Source organism: Impatiens glandulifera, chromosome 3 (genome assembly GCF_907164915.1).
Source record: "Impatiens glandulifera chromosome 3, dImpGla2.1, whole genome shotgun sequence".
Classification (NCBI taxonomy): Eukaryota; Viridiplantae; Streptophyta; class Magnoliopsida; order Ericales; family Balsaminaceae; genus Impatiens; species Impatiens glandulifera.
The window spans coordinates 21,053,352-21,075,555 of NC_061864.1; the positions used below are offsets into that span (position 1 = coordinate 21,053,352).

General features: G+C 31.8%; 4 protein-coding genes and 1 long non-coding RNA gene across 5 annotated transcripts; 2 read left to right on the plus strand and 3 right to left on the minus strand.

Annotated features, from left to right (window-relative positions):
* Positions 1-1,514: 1,514 nt before the first annotated feature.
* On the minus strand, positions 1,515-2,124 carry LOC124928731. The gene is made up of 3 exons (XR_007098587.1): positions 2,012-2,124; positions 1,681-1,777; positions 1,515-1,557 (listed from the first exon to the last, which is right to left on the minus strand). It is a non-coding gene; the product is annotated as an uncharacterized LOC124928731 (long non-coding RNA).
* An 8,909-nt stretch (positions 2,125-11,033) lies between these two features.
* LOC124931348 (protein FLUORESCENT IN BLUE LIGHT, chloroplastic-like) lies at positions 11,034-13,678 on the plus strand. The gene is made up of 6 exons (XM_047471793.1): positions 11,034-11,235; positions 11,658-11,803; positions 11,892-12,057; positions 12,196-12,528; positions 12,600-12,807; positions 13,539-13,678. Exons 1-5 carry the CDS (start codon positions 11,142-11,144, stop codon positions 12,800-12,802), a joined length of 942 nt encoding a protein of 313 aa, XP_047327749.1. The 5' UTR covers positions 11,034-11,141; the 3' UTR covers positions 12,803-12,807; positions 13,539-13,678.
* LOC124931349 (protein TIFY 10a-like) lies at positions 12,910-14,171 on the minus strand. The gene is made up of 4 exons (XM_047471794.1): positions 13,852-14,171; positions 13,536-13,763; positions 13,364-13,421; positions 12,910-13,093 (listed from the first exon to the last, which is right to left on the minus strand). Exons 1-4 carry the CDS (start codon positions 13,964-13,966, stop codon positions 12,976-12,978), a joined length of 519 nt encoding a protein of 172 aa, XP_047327750.1. The 5' UTR covers positions 13,967-14,171; the 3' UTR covers positions 12,910-12,975.
* Positions 14,172-15,534: 1,363 nt separating this feature from the next.
* Positions 15,535-17,244, minus strand: LOC124931961 (phosphoribosylglycinamide formyltransferase, chloroplastic-like). The gene is made up of 5 exons (XM_047472553.1): positions 16,820-17,244; positions 16,599-16,701; positions 16,345-16,521; positions 16,135-16,261; positions 15,535-15,791 (listed from the first exon to the last, which is right to left on the minus strand). The coding sequence occupies exons 1-5, from the start codon at positions 17,169-17,171 to the stop codon at positions 15,678-15,680; spliced, it is 873 nt and encodes a 290-aa protein (XP_047328509.1). The 5' UTR covers positions 17,172-17,244; the 3' UTR covers positions 15,535-15,677.
* A 2,158-nt stretch (positions 17,245-19,402) lies between these two features.
* Positions 19,403-21,775, plus strand: LOC124929403 (exocyst complex component EXO70A1-like). The gene has a single exon (XM_047469754.1). The coding sequence runs from the start codon at positions 19,558-19,560 to the stop codon at positions 21,424-21,426; it is 1,869 nt and encodes a 622-aa protein (XP_047325710.1). The 5' UTR covers positions 19,403-19,557; the 3' UTR covers positions 21,427-21,775.
* The last annotated feature ends 429 nt before the right edge of the window (positions 21,776-22,204 follow it).

Below are 22,204 nucleotides of genomic sequence, written 5' to 3' on the forward strand. Positions count from 1 at the left end.
AAATGCACATTTACCAAGAAACATCGTCGAGATCGAAAAAAATTTCTTGGTGAGAACAAATAAGTGTTTTCGATAAAAAAATATAATTATAATCGAGAGCAGAATGAATGTTGCTCTCGTTAAAAAAAATATACTTTATAATATATATATATATATATATATAATATATATATATAATAATCTATTTAAATATTTTTTCATTAATTACTCTTTTAATTTAAAATTCAATTTCATATTCAATTCTAAAAATAATTAATATATAATAATAATTAAATTTAAAGTACTTAGAGAGAATTTTAAAATACCCTTAAAAGATTGTGGGACATAATTAATTTGGATATTTATATAACAAAAAAAATAATATTTAGATCAAATTTGCATCATAAACTCGACCTTAAAATAATGTAAAATAATGGATATGGTATAAGTTATACAAAATATATTTCATTTAATTATTATTTTTATTTAATAAAAAATATATTTATATTAAAAATTAATGAATACATACTTAATTATAAAAACTTAAAAAATATATATATGAAAAGTCATTTTCTTTTTTACTTTATTTATTTTATAATATATATATATATATATATATATATATATTTAACAATATATTTAAATAATTTTTTGTATTAATTGTCACTTTTTATATATATATATATATATTTTTATTATTAATTATTTTATAATATATATAATTATATTATATATATAACTAAATTATTATTTTAACTCTTTTTTAAAACTTTTATATATATTTTTAAAAATAGATTTTTGATTTTTATATTATTGGTACTTTAATTTTGAGTATTTATTAGTCCTACTTTTAAATTTATCTTTTATAAAAGTTTTCATTTTTGGTTATGTATTTTTTTTACTCCTATTCTTATTTTAATTTATAATTTGGTATAAAATGAGTGTATCCAACATTTATCAACATATTATTTTTCAACAAAAATAAGTCAAAAATATTTTAATATATATGAAAATCAGCAATAATTATCTTGTAATCTCCTTACCACTTACCATAATGAATGACCATGACTTTTCATTTACATTTTATTTTTATTGTGAAGGATTGTCAAATACAAGTACACTAAATCCAACATAACAACAATAAAATCATAAAAACAAAATACTTAAAAACATTTTTAACTAAATTAATTTTATTCATTGAGTTACAATTACATTAATCAACATTACACAATTTCTCACTAGTTCTAAAATCTTATTTCATTCTAACCCATTTCCTTGATAAAGATCGGAAATTCGTCTCTTAAACTTTCTAGAATTTCAGTGACCCTCTCCTCTAACAAACTTGGTACATCAACAGTGACCCTCTCCTCTAACAAACTTGGTACATCAACCTTCCTTTTCACGCCCCTATAATTTCAGATTACATGATAAAAAATAATTAGTTGTATCCATCTTGTTTTTCTAGCAAAAATGCTTACGTGTGATTATGACAATAAAAACAAATAATAATAATAATATAATCGACCTTGGGCTTTCAATCTACCTTTCAATTTCCCCGTTAATTGAAGTTGATACTTGCTGCTCCACCATAAAAGAAAACATTAATTAAGCTAGATAGATCATCATGTAATTAACTAAACCGATCACGGTTGAACTAGTTAAATTTATAACAATATTAAAATAGTAGATTCTTCTTATAACCTCTTTTCTCATGTATATATAAATAATTTGGGGCCGGCGGCCAAGGCATAGGCACCATAGGCCTAGGAGTCCTCGGTCCTTTTCTCATGGATAAGGTCTGTCAATCAACAAAATCATTCATATCAATTGAAAAAATAAGAAGAAAAACCTATAGAAAACATGCAAATTAAAACAGATTAAACGAAGACAGATCATGACTTACGAAAGGGAGTGCAGGTTGCATTTGAATCAAGTCATTCACTTGTGTTGACTCCATTGATGAAAATGCAAAAGTTAAATGATGAGAAGAGATTAACATAAAATCTGAAATAGATTTGAGATGGATGAATACCTCATACACCAAAGCTTGAAGTTCTATATAAACCATCGAAGACTTAAACTTCTTTAGAAGAATTTAAGCTAACATTGTATTTGAATCTTCGCATAACGAGAATAAGAAGATGGCTGGAGATGAGAACTGGTTCATTCCAATATTGATAGAACATAATAAATAGGAGAAGAAGTGGACAGACGACGGGCGGCGGCGGAAAAAACAAGAAAATAAAATTAGGGTTGAGCCTTTCTTTTGGGCCTTTCTTTTGGGCCTACTTGTGTTTTATTAAATAAAATATAAAATATAAATCAAAATATAAATTATAATTTTATCCAACCGATAAAGGAATGACGTAAAATTCTTTTGGGCCTACTTGTTTTTTATTAAATAAAATAGTAAATATAAATTATAATTTTATTCAACAGACAGACAGAGGAATAACGTAAAATGATAGTCAAAGATTTTTTTAATACAATTATATTCTCATATTATATGAAAATTGTAGAGTGGACATTGAATATTTTAAAGTTAAAAAGAAAATAGAAAAAACTAATTTAACTATTGTTGTATTATCCTTAAACACAATAAAGGACAAAAAAAAAAAAAAAAAAAAAAAAAAAAAAAATGGAAAACCGACAACACAACTAAACCGATAGGTTATCGTTTCATTTTATCGATTTATTGGTTAACCGGTTCTAAAGGTTCCAGTTAGCCAGTTTTTTATCAATTAAATTGTTCGATTTGTGGTTGAACTATTTTGTTAAGCAGTTTAACCGATAAAACGGTAATAATTTAATAATATATTTATATCAGTTATTTTGTAAATATTAGATATATTATAAATAATATTTAATAATATATATTAATTATTTTTAAAATTTAAATTATAATTTGTATAAAAAATTATAATTTAAAACTAGAATGTATTGCAGGTAGGGAAGGAAATAGGGCGGAGAATGCATTTACCATTATTCCTGCCCCGTTTTTATTTTGGAGAATTTTTCTAATAACATTCATACATTGTTCGGTTTCGGAGAATTCTCGCAGGGCACCGTTAATAAAATATTTTAACAAAAAAATTTATACAAAAAAATTATATAAACGGATTTTAAAAATAATATATATTGTAATATATTGAAATTTTATATTATAATAAAGAAATAAATTATAATTCTTATAAAATATAATGAATAAATAAATATATTGGTAATCAAGGTTTTGAAAACCGTTCCGGTCATCAACCCGGTTTTTTGGACGAACTTTGGTCCGACCGGTCCAACCACTGGTTGGACCGGATTTTAAATTTTAAAAAAAATAATTTAAATATATTGGTACATAAATGATATATATATATTCAATTAGACATGTGCAAAGTTAATCAAATATTTTTTAATATTAAGACGTTTTTCAAATTTAATACATTTTTTTATTAAATATTATGTTCAAAAAGACCTTCATAAACATATAAATAAAAAGAGATATCAATTTAAAAATTTATAATTGTATTAAAATAAAATATATATCTTTATTTTTATAAATTTAATTTAATAAGTAATAAAAAAAATAACTACATTTGAATCCTTCTCTTTTATTTCTATAAATCTAATTTAATAAGTAATAAAAAAAATAACTACATTAAACAAGAAAGAGAGAAAGAGAGAAAGAGAGAAAGAGAGAAAGAGAGAAAGAGAGACAGGACAAGGACAGAGTAGTAGAGTAGAGTAGTAGAGTAGTAAGAGAGAAAGAGAGAAAGAGAGAAAGAAAGAGAGAGAAAGAAAGAGAGAGAAAGAGGCATGATATAAAATGATTTTGAAGAAACCTTTCCAACCGGTAATTTCCGGTTCGCATTTCCGGTCGAACCGTCCGGTCGGACCGGATTTTGACCGGTTCGAAAGGTAGCCGTATTAAAGTATAAAATCGAACCGCCTCCTTAACCGTTTTGCGGTCGGACCGGTTGAACCGACGGTCCGACCGCGTATTTTAAAACCTGGTTGGTAATTTAATATATTTAATTATGTTTATAGTGTTCGGGGTAAAATCGGGGTGGGTCGGGACGGGGACATAAATACCATCCCCGCTCCATCCCTGTTCAGTTTTCGCAGGGTAGTTTCAAATTGTTATCCTTAACTATCAGTGTGGTCCTTAGTTTAACGTTGTGGTCCTTAGTTTAACGTTTTGTTCAACTACCAATTTCCCTCTTCTTCTCAATGTGCCATCAGTATAAGTGAAATCTGTTAGAATTTAAAGGAACATTTATATATTTAAATGGACATATATGTTCATTGATTATAATAAGTCAATATTATGTGATCTAAGGATGTTTGAGATTTGACTTAAGGACGTTATTGTTATGAATGTTAAATTGTGGATACCTTGCGGTATTTCTAGTTTAATGAGGGGCCAAATTAGAAATTAGCATAATGAGGTAGAAGAAATTACAAAAGGGAGGATGGTTGATAAAAAATAAAGACGAACTTATTTTTATCACATACTCTCTCTCTGAATCCCCATCATCGGAGAAATAAGGCTAAAGAATTTTGCCCTTTGGAAGACCATCTCAACTAATCATGTATCTAGGGTATTATAGTTTATGATTTAAGATTATTATGGAATTATTTTAATTAATTCCAATTGGTAAGCCAATCTTGTTCTTAAATTAAAAAAACTTATTCTTATATATGAATTTAGGGAGACGTGTTCTTGTCATGAATTTAGGGGAAAATAAATCATCGGTTTCATAATTTTAAAGTTTATTGTATAGAGAAACCGTAATTGGTAAATCCTAAATTCATAGATTGAAGTTTGCAATCATAAGTTTAAAGGTAACGATTTAACAAGCGTAAAAACCGTAAGTTGAAATGTATTTAAAATGTATGATGATTACTTTTTTTTAGTAAATAATATTATTTTAATTTAAATAAAGAACAATCCGTTGAATTATTTAATAAGATTAAAACCTAAATAAAATTAAAAGAGGGTTCCACTCTTTCTTATATTAATTTAAATAAATAAATAATAATATTATTTAGAAATAATATTATTATTTCTAAAATTTTATTTTCTTATAAAATAAGCAAAATAATATTATTTCTTAAAAAATCTTAAATTGAATAATATTATTTTATCCAAATATTATTTCTTAAAAAAATCCTTAAATAAAAAAATTATTTTATAATAAAATAATTATATAATATTATTTCCTAATCATCCTCAATAATAATATTATTTTCCCAAAAATAAATGATTCTCAATAATAATAATATTATTTTACCAAAAATAAAATATTTTACCCAACTTTCTTTTAATAAAAGATAATAATGAAATAAAATTATTTCATTTAAAATAGGAATTGAAATAATATTATTTCCCAAACAAAACACGTTACCTTTAACTTATGATTACCGAACTTCAATTTTCAATTTAGGGTTTACCAATTAGTGTTTCTCTGTACAACAAACTTCAAAATTAAAATTATGAAATCGATGATTTATTTCCTCTAAATTCATGAAAAGAACAAGTCTACCTAAATTCATGTATAAGAACAAGTCTTTCTAATTCAAGAACAAGCAAGTTGGTCTCTCATACTAATTGTTGAAATTAATTAAAATAATTCCATAATAATCTTAAATCATAAACTATAATACCCTAGATCTTCATTCTTGTTCCTCAAATATGAAAGACAAAAGCAGAATATATATATCTGGATTCTTAGACATGATTAATTGAGATGGTCTTCCAAAAGGGCAGAAATTCTTTAGCCTTATTTCTCCGATAATTGGGATTCAAAGAGAGAGAGAGCGTGTAATAAAAATAAGTTCGTCTTTATTTTTTATAACCATCCTTCCTTTTATAATTTCTTCTGATAATTGGGATTCAAAGAGAGAGAGAGCGTGTAATAAAAATAAGTTCGTCTTTATTTTTTATAACCATCCTTCCTTTTATAATTTTTTCTGTCTTTTGGGGACCATAACCGTCATAACTGTCTCATTACGCTAATTTATAATTTGGCTCTCATCAAATTAGAAATACCGCAAGGTATCCACAATTTAACATTCATAACAATAACATCCTTAAGTCAAATCTCAAACAGCCTTAGATCACATAATATTGACTTATTATAATCAATGACCATATATATCCATTTAAATATATAAATGTCCAACTTGTTCTTGAATTTAATGGTGCACTAGATATTTTGGATGGGATTTGCTGATTATTTTAAATTTGATTGAAAATTAAAGAATTGAGCATGTTAGTTATAGTTTAAATTATGTTTTCAGCTAATGTTGTGAATAGTAATGTCAACTTAAGTTCAGTCCTAGTCCTTAATGGCTCTAACTTTAAGGATTGGAAGGAGAACATTCAGATAGTTCTCGGTTGCATGGACATGGACCTTGCGATACAGATAGAGCAACCCACTACTCTTACGGTTATTAGCTCTCCTGAAGTGAAGGCTAAATTTGATAAATGAGAACACTCTAACTACATGAGTCTTATGATCATAAAGCGTGCAATTCCGGAGGTGTTCAGGGGACACCACCAATGCTAAAGATTACCTTGCAAAAATTGAAAAGCGCTTTGTTAAAAGCGATAAGGCTGAAACAAGCACTGTTCTTAAGAGCTTGATTTCAATGAAGTATAAGGGCAATAGTAATATAAGGGAGTACATCATAGAGATTTCTAATCTTGCATCAAAACTTAAGGCACTAAAGTTTGATTTGCATGAGGATTTACTTGTGCATCTCATTCTGATTTTTCTTCCGGTTCAATTCAACCACTTTAAGGTCAGTTTTAACTGTCAGAAAGAAATGCGGAACTTGAATGAACTAATTTCTCATTGTGTTCAAGAGGAAGAGAGATTAAAGCAAGAAATGACAGAATGTGCTCATCTGGCAAGCACCTTTAGGGATAAGGGCAAGAAAAGAAAGAATGTTGATGCTGCTCATGGTCCAAATGCAAAGAAAAAGATTAACAATGATTGTTTCTTTTGCAATAAGGCTGGACATCTAAAGAAGGATTGTACTAAATATCGTGCATGGCGCGAAAAAAAAGATACATTTCTTAATTTGGTTTGTTCTGAAGTTAATTTAGCATCAGTACCTAGAAATACTTGGTGGTTAGACTCTGGTGCTACTACTAACATTAGTATTTCAATACAGGGTTGCCTGATCTACCGAAAGCCAAGTGATGCTGAAAGACGTATCTTTGTGGGCGATGGAAAATCGGTAGAAGTTGAAGCAATTAGACACTTTAAATTGTTGCTTAGCTCTGGTTTCTATTTGGACTTAAATGATACTTTTATTGTACCTTCGTTTAAACGAAATTTGGTTTCTATTCGTTATTTGGACAAACATGGTTATTCTAGTTTGTTTGGAAATGGTCAATTTAAGTTATCTATTGGTACTTCGGATGTTGGAACCGGTTCATTAATGCATTATGAAAATCTTTATTTACTTGATACAATTGCTTTATATAATGAAATCATGAATGTGGAATCAAGAGGTACTAAACGAAAGCTAAATAATAATAATTCGGGTACATTATGGCACAAACGCTTAGGTCACATCTCTAGAAATAGAGTTGAACGTCTTGTGTTAGATGGGATTCTAAATTCCATTGATTTTACGGACTTTAATGTCTGTATTGAATGTATTAAAGGAAAACAAACCAAAGATAGAAAATTGAATGCATATAGAGCTACATAAATACTTGAGTTGATACATACGGATGTTTGTGGGTCATTTCCGACTCCGTCTTGGAATGGTCAGCGATATTTCGTATCATTCATAGACGATTTATCTAGATATGCATACATTTTTCTTATTCAAGAAAAGGCTCAAACATTTTTCTGAATGGAAATCTCCCGAGTACATTCGTATTTAGTGGAAACTAGATTTCAAATCCAATTTAGAAAAACCCTTGGATACATGCAGCTCCTCCATCAGTTCTTCTATCATTGGAATCAGAAACTTGTCTTTAATGGTGACTAAGTTCAACCTCCTAAAATCGATACACATCCTCCAAGATAAGTCTTTTTTTTTTCTTTTCTGATCAACACCACGGGAGCAACGGACGAACTATGACTCTTTCTAATTATTCCCCTATCTAGCATACCATTGATTAAGTGCTCAATTTTAGACTTCTACGGGGTCGTATAGTGGTAGGGGTGTAAGCTTTGGTGCCTTCCTTTAGTGGGATCCGATGATCATTTTCCTTTGTTGGTGGTAAGCCCTTTGGTTGCTATAATAGGGTGTTAAAATCATTGAGCATCCCTTGGAGATCTTCAGAAACCTCTTCCAAGGCCCTTGTGATAAGTGCAAAGAACTGAACTTCATGTTCTGTTTTTGCTTGTACCATGGCAACAATACTGCCCTTTCTTAATAATTTCTCCAATTGGTGATCCTGTATAAGGTTAATTTGTGTTTGAGGTATCCTTTGCAAGGTAATGGTCGTACCCTCCCTTCCAAAGGAAAGTGTAAGGTTTTCGAAATTCCAGGTTGAAGTACCTAAAGTGATTAGCCAATATATGCCCAACAACATATCATAACCTGTGAACTTTCATATATGCTTGGTAATCCTTACCTTCCATGGACCATTTTAGGTTTTTATAAGCGCTGGAACAAAACAAGGTTGAACCGTCTACCACTTTTACCGACAACACTTGGGTTGTCATGGCCTTGTGGATATTTCTTAAAATCATGATGTTAATGAAGTTGTGAGTGTTGCTTGTGTCAATAAGGATCACCACCGACAGACTCCCAATCTTGCTCCAGATCTGGAGAGTTTGGAAAATTTGGAAACCAAGGAAGGATCGCCAACAACTGCTTCTTGAACCGATTCTTGAACATCTGATAAGGCTTCTTGGTTATTAGCTGAGATCATGAACAATTTTGCTTTGCACTTGTAGTTTGGTTCCCATTTCTGATCACATTTGTAACAAATATCTTTCCTCATTTTCTCATTAAATACAGTAGGATCTAATTGTTTCATCGAGCATTGATTCACGCTGGAAGAAAATGCATGAGGAATGCCCGAAAAGGAAGTTCGATTGGTACTTGGCCCAGCTGGTTTGGGCAGTAAATGGGTGACTTTACTATACAAGTTCCCTCTACTCCACAGGGATCTATATATTAATTCTTGGGCTTTTGGCCATCGACATGGACTCTTTCAAAGCTTTGGGATTTCTGAGTTTGACAGTATCTACAATCTCCTCGTTCAGACCCGCCATGTAACATTTTATCACGTACTCCTCGGTAAGGTTAAACAATTTTTAGGAAATATTTATGAATTACTGATTGTAATACATGACTGATTCCTCATCCTATCACAGGTACATAAGTTGTCTCATGGGGTTTCATACATAGAGGGACCGAAATGCGCTAGGAGGTCCCTCTTGAACACTTCCCGAGTCAAGATTTCTAGATGACTGCGTTGCTGCAAGTAGGAACCATACCACATTCTGGCATTGCCCGTAAATTGGATAGGAGCAATGTTTGTCTTGGCTTCATCCTCCTTCCTATCAACCCAGAAAAATTGTTATGCGGATATGAGTCAGCCCTCCACTTTGGTTCCATTAAATCGAGGGAAGTCGACCTTGGTGAGCCGGGTTGGAGGAATATTCTGAATGTTTATATCGTGTGGAGGGTTCTGACGCTCATTACCCTCGTGCCCCCTAGGGCGGTTTTCTTGGTCAAGAATACAAACTTGTTTTTTAGTGGCCATCATACGAGTTTCAATAGTGTCGAACATACGATCCATTCTGGTGTTCACATCGAGAAAGGAGACAGTTAAGGTTTCGATAGAAACACGAAGGACATCTATCTCTAATTGTTGTTAGGTTTCCACCATCGTAAGATTGTCTAGCTCTAATACCAAGATGTTACAAGTTGAGTTTAATAGAGTACTGATTTATATAGTTTTATGAATTTAGGAAAACAGAAGTAGGGTTTCAAGAAGAAGAAGAGATTTATCACTTGATTAACAGTCAATATTCAAGGAAGAAGGGGGTAAAAATACATATCAACCTTAAGTTTTTCCATGTTCACTGATAAAGAGGTTTGGGGATTTTATCTTACCCAAACCCTAACGGTTACATAACTACTTACTACCCCACTACACATAATGCCCATACAACATTACTATATACAGATCTGCTGACTCACAAGTAGTCCCCATATATGTCACACAGTTTAAATTTGGGAAAAATTACACATTAAATTTGGATGTGGGATCCACGTTAATTCTAAAATGAACTAAGTTTTGAAGTGTGAGAGGGGACTACTTGTGAGACAACATCTGCTCCCAACATTACTAAACCTATCATAAACACAACACACAACACACATAACTGTCCATACAACTATACTAAGATTGCTAAAATTACTAGCTATAATTTTAGCTACTATAACAAAATCTTTGTTATATGATTTGGTCATTTTTCTATTGTTCTGTCATTTGCTTTTCCCTTTTGAATTATTTTGATTCCTTTGATGATGATCGGTAGTGTCTCTCATTAGCATAGTAAAATTTTCATTTTGCTATATCATGAGATTTTGAACTTCTCGTTGTCTTTTCAATGTTTAACAACATAGAATAAGCTTTGTTAATACTTGGTTCTGAATCTATTAGAAGAATTTGTTATCGAGCGTTGTCATAGTATTCATTTAAACCCATTAGAAATTGTGTGAGTTTGTTGCAAATATCAGATTGTATAACCATTTTTGACATTTTGCTGCAACAGTTTTCTTTTGGCTCACTCGAATTTGTTATCGAATTTGTCAAGCCTTTTTCTGTATTCCTTAAATCGTTCTCTTTGTTCGATGGAGTTGTCTCTTCTTTATCATAAGTTTCTTCACAACTCGATGAATAACCTTGCTCTAATACCATGAAATCGTATTTAGGATTTTACTTAAATTTTCGAGTTATCATTTTTCATATTTATAACTCTGGCGTCATCTAAACAACGGTTTATATACAAAACAATCAAAGCATTTGCCGCCTGGATTATGAATTTTCCGGATTAAGGGATTCTGCTCTTCTGACCGGCAAGCATGGGCTTCATCATCATCATCTCTCTCTCTAACCTTGAAGAACAACAATACTCTAAATCAGATTGACAACCGCAACTTATTACATATCCGATCCATCCATGGCGCTGCTCTTCCGTTTCTCTTCTATCCTACCTCCTCCCAACTCCGCCGCTTCTAAGCGCCGCCGCACCTCCACGTCTTTCAAATTTCCTCGTACTCTCTCTCTCTCTCTTTTCTCCATTTACTGTTTTCGTTCCTTCACAGCAAGCACGCTAAGTTGTATTCAACTAATTCAGTCATGCTTATGAATGTTTTCATTCGATTCTCCTTCTTTCGCTTACACTGTAGTGTAATTGTTTGCCGTATATATATATGCTCTTGATATAGAAATTGAAATATCGGAAATGTTAGGCTAATTCTGAGAGTTCTTAATTTTTTTTTATTTCTGTTACATGCATGATTTATTATCATATATTGTAGATAAAGAGATCGTTGAGATCTATCACATTAGCTGAAAAAACACACATGATCCGTCGCTTCCTTTCCATTTCAAACCTGATTCAACTGGAAAAGTGCAGTGAGTAGGTTTATTACTAGGTCTAGTGTTTGATTATGTTGTTTTTCTTTTCTTTCAGTTAGGTTCACTTCTCTTCCCCTTGAACTGAAAAAGTTCATCACATCACAATTTGCAAATGGTTCAACTCAAAGGTTTGGTACTTGCAAATCACTGCAACACATCCAATCTAAAAGTTTGCAGGTGACTGATTCCATTGCTTATGAGGTATGAATGATAGTGACTGTTTCTATTAAAAAGTGGAATTCTGATTTGTTAAGTTGGTGATCCACTGATCTCTCTTCTACTAATGTAGGTCAATGAACTGGGAAAATCACCATTGATGGTGCTTATTATCACTAATGTTTTGCTACTGAGCATACCATTTGATGCTTTGGCTTTGGAAACATGTGAGGCTGATAAATCTGTTTTCAGTATGCCAATACTTCTGCTTGTTGCTCTAATCGGTGCCACTGTTGGAGGTAAATTCTTCATAGTAAGAAAATTTGCTTCTAGAGAATCATATAGTAACCTCTTAACATCAAAATATTTCATTTGGGTATCATGAATAACAAGATTTACAAACTACCCCAGTTGATCTCAAGTATGATTTGTTATAGGACTGGTTGCACGGCAGAGGAAAGGGGAAATGGAAGGGCTGAACGAACAGCTGCGCCAAATTAACACTGCTTTAAGAAGGCAAGCGAAAATAGAATCATACGCCCCCAGATTGAGTTATACTCCTGTTGGTAGTACTAGTAGTAGATCAATAACAAACAGTGAAGTAATTGTTGATCCAAGGAAAGAGGAATTAATCTGCCATTTAAAAACTGGCAAAAACTTCTTGAGAAATCAAGATCCTGAGAAAGCCTTTACAGAATTTAAGACAGGTCTTCAACTTGCTCAGGATTTGAAAAAACCTACTGAGGAGAAAAAGGCTGCTAGAGGCTTAGGTTCGTTATATATCATCTTTCTCTACTATAATTTTATTTATATTCAGATAGTTTACGATTGAATGTTGCAGGAGCGTCGCTGCAAAGGCAAGGGAAGTATCGAGAAGCCATAAAGTATCATAAAATGGTTCTATCGATTTCAAAGCGTGTGGGGGAGAAATCTGGGAACATTGAAGCTTATGGAGCAATTGCTGATTGTTATACCGAGGTTGGAGAACTCGAACAAGCTGCTAAGTTTTACGACAAATATATCGCTCACATGGAATTCGATTGAATCAGGTAATTTGCTTATTGTTATTGTTGAGCATAATTGGTAAAGAAGATAATAAACTAGATAGAATAGAGTAATAAGTAATTATATATTAAGGTGACCTTGTTTGTTACAAGCCATAGATATGATTTAATTAGTTTTGGTTTATTTATAATAAATGGCTGCTGCCTCCCTAGCTAGTTAAGATGAGCAGCATCACACAGAATCATCGGATCTTTAGAAGATGATGATGATGACATGGCTTGTGATTTCCCATTGATATGGTGGTTGTGGTATGGTGCTTTAGCCATCACCCTGTATAAGATATATATAATATTAATAAAACTAAATAGCACCCTTATTTAATCTAGGCTTATTTGGGTATATAAATATATAATAAATTATTTAGTTATTTTTTAAGAAGAAATAAATTTATATTTTAATGGATGATTTATTTATTACTGGTTATTTGAAATGATTTAATAAATAAATAACTAATGATTTGAATGAAGATGGGTTATTTAAGATTATAATGGTAAGTAGAAATTGATGTTTGAATTAGTAAGTAGCTAGTAGATATGATACCTGGATTTCCTCTTATCTAAGAAACGATGAAGTGATGCCCTTCTTGCTATTGGAAGATCTGAAATTGATTGATTCATACATTTAAGGAACAGGGTATATTTATATTTGGTATGCAACACTTATGTTGTTTTGAAAATAAAGATGACATATAAGTAGGAGTAAAATTAATTACCAGAAGCAGAAACAGGTGCAGGAGGATGAGGGGTTAACTGTTGATGGGCGGCGGTGGCTATGGTGGTGAGCAGGTGGTTGGCCTTGGTCGGAGGGAAGTCAAAAACCATCACCTTTCCAGCATAGAATATAGTCATTTGAGCCATCTCCTTCTCTTCTTCTTCCTCCTTTTCCTCCATTAATAATACTTTAGGAACAATATTATCACCCTTGTTATACTTAGAATAATCTGTAAGAAAGAGATAATTAATTTAAGAGAATATATATATTGTATTAATTTGGAATATATATATATATATTGTAAGTATTTATTATACCTTTGGCTTCCAACTGGGTAGCAATTTGAGGGCTGATATCTTTCAAGGTCCTCCCTTTACCTTTGAGAAACTGGCTCAAAAGGTTGCAAGTCTGAGTATTAAAACCAGACGACATCACTACTAGCTAGCTAGGGAGATGATTTAGATAAAACACAACACACACACACACACAGACAGAATGAATGAATGAATGAATTAGAGATGATTATAAGGAGAAGATGATCGATCATGCATCATCCTCTCTTCCTCTGTTCATATATAGATGATTTGACTGACAATGGAGAGAGAAACAGAAACAGACAGACTCTGTCTGGACTCTTCTTCTTCTTTGTTATATATATATTCAACTATTATTATTATTAGGTGTAAGTTGTTGTTTAAGTATAGTATAGAAGAGTCGTACTGGGATGATGATTTCTATTTTTCTAGTTGAATATATTCAGATTCTCTAAGATAGTGATTAGTGAATTGAATAGGACGTTGTTGTTGTTGTTGTTTTAGAATAGTAAGCAAATTAAATTTAAAGTTGATTCGGGGTTTGTTTGTTAAATTAATATTAGGATGTCATTGTCAAGAGAGTAGAGGAGACATGTATTATTGATTGGGGGAGGAATTGGATACTTTGAGCACGTTTTAATTAATTGCCGTTGGGGGAATATTTTGTTTAAATTATTACTACTTCTTACTTACTTCCCCACAAAAACATCACAATAGAATTATTCGTGAATGCCATCAATAGTGGTATAGTGGCTCTAGTGGGGGGAACAAACCAACCCTACTACAATTATATATTTATATTGGAACTTACAATAAAGCTGGATGGATCGATCGATCAGAATGAGCTTTCGTTTGACTCGAATAAACTCCAGCAGCTTTTGTGTGAATCAAGATTAGACTAGACGTTAAATTTAACGGACAAACAGTCACAATACAATTGTGACTCAAAAAGACTAAATATTTAATGTTCAATTTTGACTTAAAAATGTTAAGAAGATTTGAAGTGAGGTAATGGATATGTTAACAAAATTATGAGCAGAATTTATTTATTTACGAGGGTGACTAATTAATCCCTTTAAATCAGATACTAACCATTATCTACCACTCCCCCTTGCAACAACTTCTTTGATGATAAGAAATGCCCCCCATACAACATATAAGAAGAATGGCTGTGTATTTTATTTTTTAAGGATTGGAATGATCTCTACTTCTCTAGTGGGTTGGGTAGGGTAGAGTTTTAAATCAAGCATATTTATTCTAGTATATAAATATAAAGTTAAAATCACAATTTAACCATGTTTCTGAAAGCAAGAGTTCTAAACTTTTACAATTTAAAATTTATAAATTATTTGAAAATTTTATTATTTATTTAAATAAATAAACTTATAAGTAAACATTCAATTTTACAAGTTTATAAAAGTCAACAATCTTTTTAAAAAAAAAATAAGGTAATGTTATTGAGCCGAGGTATCATTAAAACTGCCATCAAACCATGCATCAGAAGGGTGTAACTCAGTCCCAAAAGTCGAACCACAACCTGCCATTACTAAATATTTAATATATAACCAAAATTAAAATAAAATAAAATAAAATACCCTTGAAATGTTGTGCAAAAATACAACTGGTTGGAAACCACCTTCACCTCTTACAGAAGATATTTCATTATTAACAAAACAGCAAAATCAATATTGAAACCAAAACTAGATTCATCTTAACCAAGTACAAACAAACAAAAAGTTTAAAAAGAAAATCCCCCACAATCGCATGAGAAATAAAGAACAACACTGAGTTACTATAATACCTTACATAATTACTCTATAAAAAAGTGACTAGCAATACTCGTCGGGATTGTTTTTACTCCTTATAATAGGAACACCGTCAGCCCTCCAAATTACCCGTTCTTCACATATCGCAGCTACTACATCCACATACATTTCATGCTCCTGATAACAAGAATTTATCGCATATTTTCATAAACACCATACAAAGAAAGAATCAACACCCTATTTCACCGTCATACATGAAAGAAATTCAATCTTATTTCGTTTCACTTTTTTCATCTAGATTAAACACTCCCATGATCAAGTCTGTCAGCCAGCTTAAAACCAAACTCACAAACATTTGAAATCATAATCCCTTTCAATCAGCTATTCTTAATGGAATTGAACCGGAGACCCTTAAAGCAAATATGTTTTAATTTTAAGGATAGAAATATAGTATAATTGGCTTCCATACATATATGCAAAGCTATAAAATGAGTGGAGAACATTAAGAGAAAGTGATGACCTTATGAAGAACCCTAGCAGCAAGCTTATCAGCAGTATCATCAGCAAGAACAGGTACAACACTTTGAGCAAGAATTCTACCAGTATCATAATGTTCATCCACATAATGAACTGTAGGACCTGAAAATCTAAAACACACAAACCAAGACATCATCAAACCAAAATCAAGAAAGAAACAAGCTCATTAATAGACAAGTAAATACTTAACTACCTTGCTCCAGATTTAATAACTGCATTATGCACTTTCATCCCATAAAATCCTTTTCCTCCAAAAGCCGGAAGAAGTGAAGGATGGATATTTAAGATTGATCGCGGGTAAGCACGAATCAGTTCAGTTGGTATAAGTTTCAAATATCCAGCTAAAATGATAAAGTCAATCTCGTATCGCCTGTTCATTACAAGAACAAGAACATATAGATCAAAAAACCTGCTCATGTTGAAACTTCTAGACCAAAAACCTCTAACCTTAGAGTATCTACAAGATCATCTTCTGAAATACTCTCTTTCGGTTTGGGAAACAAAATGACTGGAATACCCTTATCTCTAGCATATTCTGCCCCTCCACAACCTGTAAATAGATTTGAAGTTATGCATAGTTCATTGTGACATTTATTCAAACACCTGGAAGGCAGCTACATAACCCACAAAAGAAATAAGTAGACTGAAATCTGATTAATCAATTAAACCTGGTTTATTTGTCACCAAAACAACCACATCTCCATGAACTAACCCATTAACAGTAGCCTCGTAAATTGACCGGAAGTTTGATCCCCCACCGGAGACGAAAACAGCAAGCTTTTTCCTTCTTAAACCACCGGCTGATTCATCCACATCGGAAGGGAAAACGTCTGAGCTTTGTGAAATACTACTACATTGTAAGAGTCTTTTTGACGATACGTTAATTGGAATTGTAGGATTAGAGATACTCTTGAAAGATACAATTTGTGGGGAGCGAATGAAGCTTGGAGATGATTGTGGTGGAAAATGTAGATTTTTAGGGTTTGAACAAAACCCAGAAAGATTAGTTTGAGCTATCATTGAAGAAGTAGAGAATGATTGAATCGAAGCTGAGAAACGGCGGCAATGTCTTCGTCGGCTGGGTTTTAAGAATGTTTAAAGTTTAGATTTTTAGAATTAGGCTTTTTTTTAGAAAAATGTTATAAAAAAATGACTTTTCAAGAAATAGAAAATACTATTTTTTTTTAAGGGAAAATTTGACGAAATGATTCTAAAAATAGCCTTTAAATGCGCGGGTGATTAGTACATAAATTAAATTGGGCAAATAACCATTCCAAAATATTCTGACGAAATTACCCGTCTCACGCGAAGGGTAGGAACGTCACGCAAAGGGGCAGGCTGGACTTTTCACATGCCTTCTCTTCGCGTGACAATTCTCGGTATATTTTCGATAAAAAAATTCAAGGATAATTAGCGCAATTTAATTTATGCACGGGTAATCAGCGCATTTAACCCTTATTTAGGGTCATTTCGTTAAATTTCTCTTTTTTTAGTAGTACTCAATCAAAAAATTAACTTTTTGTTTATTTTTATTAAAATAATATTTAATGAGGTTCAAAATATTACTTTTTTATTTAGCTTTAAAATATTTTTTTTAATGAATAGTTATCAATTTTAGTCTATTTAATAATAAAATAAATGACAAGTATTTTTATTTTATAATTTTTATATGCAATTATTAAAAAAAAGTTGAAGAAAGTATTTAAAAGTTTTTATAAAATTTGACTCGAGATCTTATAAATTATGTTGTGAAATTAGTTAGTTATAAGAATACATATATTTTTGAACTGTGATGTTTTTTTTATCTAACTTATAAGTAGCTCACAAATTGTTTTTAATTTAGTAAATATAACAGTATTCTTATTTGTAATTTAACTCAGATAATACAATTAGAAAATAAATTATATCTTGCCCAATATAGGTATTGAGTTGACCTAGACTTAGTTATTAAAATTATTAAAAGGTTCATCATGCCACGATTAAACACATATAAGATATTTATATGTATTTCATTATAATTAATTCTAGCTACATTTTAAATTTACAATATTTAAATATAAAAAAATGATCTCAATTAGAATATGATAGTATTTCATTTTCAATCATCATTTCTAATTAGCTAATTAGATGATTCTGCTCAACATTAATTATTGTATTCTTTTCAATATATTTATAAATTTATATTATTTTATAGATAGGGCCTGAACGAAAAATTAAAATTATGAGCTCAAGAAAAAATGTAGAGGTATTGATAAAATAAAAATACACTTGAAAATAAAATAATTGAACTACTAACAAAAATAAAAATAAAAAATACAATATTTATCTTAAAAATTCTATAACTATTAATATATCATATATTTTAAAAAAACAGTAAAAAATTAATAATAAATAATTATTTTTTCACTGTGCTTTAAGCCCAAATAGATTAGCCCACAAATGGTCTCACAATAGTTTTACCCTCCATTTTTATTAACATTCCAAAGTTTCAAATAATTCATGCGGCACTCATAAAAATGAATTTTTCTATCATTTAAAAATTTTAAATATTTTAAATATATTTAAAAACATCATTTTTTTTAAAAGACTTATATATATTAAAAATGAAAAAAATCCTTAAAAGCAAAACAAAAAAACATTACATGAAAAAAAAAAAAAAAAAAACGATACTCAATAAGTTATCGAGCTCTTAAACTCTCGAAAATAACGATTAACTTCCCGACAGATTATACTGACTTTCTTGAACGAATATAAAAAACGTCATAATAATAACATTATGAATTATACGCATCGGACGATTACGATCATTGAAAGTTAGACGATTTCTCTTCAACTAGATAGTCCATAAAAAATAATCGAAATGATAACTCAATATGTAAGTATGTCATATCAGTCGCATCAATCCAAATTTCTCAACAAGTATTCAAAGACTAGGGCATCACCCAATGAATCTCACTAATACTTCAAAAAAAAAATTAAATACTAATCATCCAAGTACAATGAAAAGATAAGTGAATTATCGATTTAACAATTTCGTAACCCATCAATATAAATTTCAAACTTCTTAATACTTATTTGATCTGGGTTCCATGTTTTAAACTTCTTTTACAAAAATAAACTTAAATAATAAAAATAATTTTGATAATTTGATTTGACTAGAAACAATCTAAATTAATAATAATCTACAAATATGAGTCATTAAAACTTGTATTGACTTGGGTATAGGAAAATCTCATATATCCTTCTCTTTCTTTCTTTCTCACTTTCTCTCTCACACAGAGAAAACACACACATTTGATACAGAGCACAACAATGAACAGGTAACACGAAAAAAGATTCTCGATTAGATATAACAGTTTGCTACTTCCTAATTCAGACTTCCCTAAATCAATCCCTAATCTCTCAAATGGATTCACCGGAGAACTTCGCCGCCGCCGTCGCCGTCGCATCATCAGCAGTAAGTTTGGAATCAGCCGAGAAGATAATACTACGGTGGGATTCAACAGCATCGGAGGAGGCGCGTGAAAGAACTATTTTCGACGGTAACCGTCACGAGATCGAACTATACCTTCAAGCTGTCGACGAGATTCAACGCTCCATGGAATCGGTTTCAATCGGTGACCATGACCAGAGTAAGGCAAGCAGCGCGATCCAGATCGCTATGGCTCGTTTAGAAGACGAGTTTCGTAGTATATTAATAGCTCATACTGCTCCTATTGAAGATGATTTTCTATCTGATCCAAATCCTTCTATTCGCTCTACCTTACGAAGCGATAGTACTTGCAGCGATTTACAAGAAGACGAAGTTCCTGAAGAAGAATCCACGTTGATTAAGGAATCTGATGAACTTCGAAGAGGAGAGAGTAGTTTGAGCTGTCAATCTACTCTTAGTATTCGTGAGATTGATTTGATACCTTCTGAAGCCATTTCCGATCTCCGTAGCATCGCTGAAAGGATGATCGCTGCAGGTTATGTCCGTGAATGTATTCAGGTTTACGGGAGTGTTCGTAAGTCAGCGGTTGATGCGAGTTTTCGTAAACTAGGGATTGAGAAACTCAGCATCGGTGATATTCAACGTTTACAGTGGGAAGAACTGGAGACGAAGATCCGAAGATGGATTAAAGCAGCCAAGGTATGCATTCGAATTCTATTTGCTAGTGAAAAGAAACTCTGTGAGCAAATCTTTGAAGGTTTAGGGTCTGCAACGGATGATGCTTGTTTCATGGAGACTGTTAAAGGACCAGCACTGCAACTCTTCAATTTCGCTGAAGCTATAAGTATCAGTCGTCGCTCGCCTGAGAAATTATTCAAGATCTTGGACTTGCACGATGCTTTATCGGATTTATTGCCAGACGTTGGGGAAGTTTTCCCATCGAAATCGTCTGAATCTATACGTATTCAGGCTGAAGAGATACAATCGCGATTGGCAGAGGCTGCAAGAGGAATTCTATCTGAATTCGAGAATGCTGTTCTTCGCGAACCATCGAGAACTCCGGTACCTGGAGGTACAATCCATCCCTTAACAAGATATGTGATGAATTACATAAGTCTGATATCTGATTACAAGCAAACCCTACTTGAATTAATCATATCGAGACCTACAACCGGGTCTAGATACTCGGGTGATCAATCAATTCCTGATATGGAAGATATCGAGGTTGAGGGTCGAACTCCATTAGCCTTACATTTGATTTGGATTATCGTGATTCTACAATTCAATCTCGAAGGGAAGTCAAGACACTACAAAGACAACTCATTAGCACATATATTCATGATGAACAATGTCCATTACATAGTTCAAAAGATAAAAGGTTCACCAGAGTTAAGGGAGATCATTGAAGACGACTTTTTGAGGAAACTAACTGGTAAATTTCGCCAAGAAGCAACTAGCTACCAAAGGGCAACATGGGTTAGGGTTTTACATTGCTTAAGAGATGAAGGGCTACATGTAAGTGGTAGTTTCTCATCTGGGGTTTCGAAAAGTGCTTTACGAGAAAGGTTCAAGACTTTCAATGCCATGTTTGAAGAAGTTCATAGAACACAAGCATCATGGTTGATTCCGGACTCACAGCTTGGTGAAGAATTGCGAATATCGATTGCAGAGAAATTGATCCCGGCTTATAGATCCTTCTTAGGAAGGTTTAGGAGTCATATAGAGAGTGGAAGGCATCCAGAGACTTATATTAAGTTCTCAACTGAAGACCTAGAAATGGCTGTTCTGGATTTCTTTGAAGGTTACACTGTTTCTCAGCATTTGAGAAGGAGATCTCAGTGATGATGATGATGAAGAAGAAGAAGAAGAAGTGGAACCACCCAGTGATCTACATTCTTTAATTATTATTATTATTTTTTTCGGTGGAGCTTTCAAGTAGGGTTTGGAATTCATGTATAACTGAGCATGAATCGGTTGCTGCTGCTGCTGCTGCTCGGAATCTGGTCATTCACACGAAAGCTTCTTCTTCTGCCCTGTAAGGTGCTTGTGTTTTAATTTTATATTTCTTATGAATTCTAGATTTTGGTTAAATCATTTGTTCATATGCATTCTTGTGTGTTGTACTCCAAATATTTATACAACTTGTTTTAATGTCAAGTAAGATGAAGAAAAGGGTTGGTTAGGGTTCGATGATGATCGATGTTGTTCGGTATTAGAAAGAACTGAGAATTAACTGCACATGGTTCTTAGTTAACCATCTTTCGCAATTTGAGTCCTGTTTCTTTTGCTGCTAAACTGACGTTTTTAGGACAATTACATACAAATCACTTGCAAAGTATAAATGCTCATAGTTTTGGGAATCTTTTCGGGTTGGTTATTGAAGAAATCAAATCTTGTTTGTTTTAAGGTTGTATTTGAAACCACCTTTCTGGGAGCATGCTGTTGTAAAATGTTGATTAATATCTTTAGTAATGATATTAAAGTGTATGTGATGACGAAGAAACTAACACATTTTTCGGGTTTCAAATGTCACCAATTCGAGTTTGTTACATAATTTGAGAAGTGTGTATGTTAATCTAAAGCTACACATTTTTAATAAGTTATCAAAAGACAATTAAAA

What these genes read in the sequence shown, in the direction of transcription:
- LOC124931348 (XM_047471793.1), top strand. Translation starts at nt 11,142, where the DNA reads ATGGCGCTGCTCTTCCGTTTCTCTTCTATCCTACCTCCTCCCAACTCC. An exon ending in CACGTCTTTCAAATTTCCTC is followed by an intron (nt 11,236 to 11,657) that starts GTACTCTCTCTC and finishes CTTTTCTTTCAG; the next exon opens with TTAGGTTCACTTCTCTTCCC. An exon ending in AATCGGTGCCACTGTTGGAG is followed by an intron (nt 12,058 to 12,195) that starts GTAAATTCTTCA and finishes GATTTGTTATAG; the next exon opens with GACTGGTTGCACGGCAGAGG.
- LOC124931349 (XM_047471794.1), bottom strand. Translation starts at nt 13,966, where the DNA reads ATGTCGTCTGGTTTTAATACTCAGACTTGCAACCTTTTGAGCCAGTTT. An exon ending in TACCCAGTTGGAAGCCAAAG is followed by an intron (nt 13,764 to 13,851) that starts GTATAATAAATA and finishes TCTTTCTTACAG; the next exon opens with ATTATTCTAAGTATAACAAG. An exon ending in TTAGATAAGAGGAAATCCAG is followed by an intron (nt 13,094 to 13,363) that starts GTATCATATCTA and finishes TATCTTATACAG; the next exon opens with GGTGATGGCTAAAGCACCAT.
- LOC124931961 (XM_047472553.1), bottom strand. Translation starts at nt 17,171, where the DNA reads ATGATAGCTCAAACTAATCTTTCTGGGTTTTGTTCAAACCCTAAAAAT. An exon ending in TTTGGTGACAAATAAACCAG is followed by an intron (nt 16,702 to 16,819) that starts GTTTAATTGATT and finishes ATCTATTTACAG; the next exon opens with GTTGTGGAGGGGCAGAATAT. An exon ending in CTGCTAGGGTTCTTCATAAG is followed by an intron (nt 15,792 to 16,134) that starts GTCATCACTTTC and finishes TCTTGTTATCAG; the next exon opens with GAGCATGAAATGTATGTGGA.
- LOC124929403 (XM_047469754.1), top strand. Translation starts at nt 19,558, where the DNA reads ATGGATTCACCGGAGAACTTCGCCGCCGCCGTCGCCGTCGCATCATCA.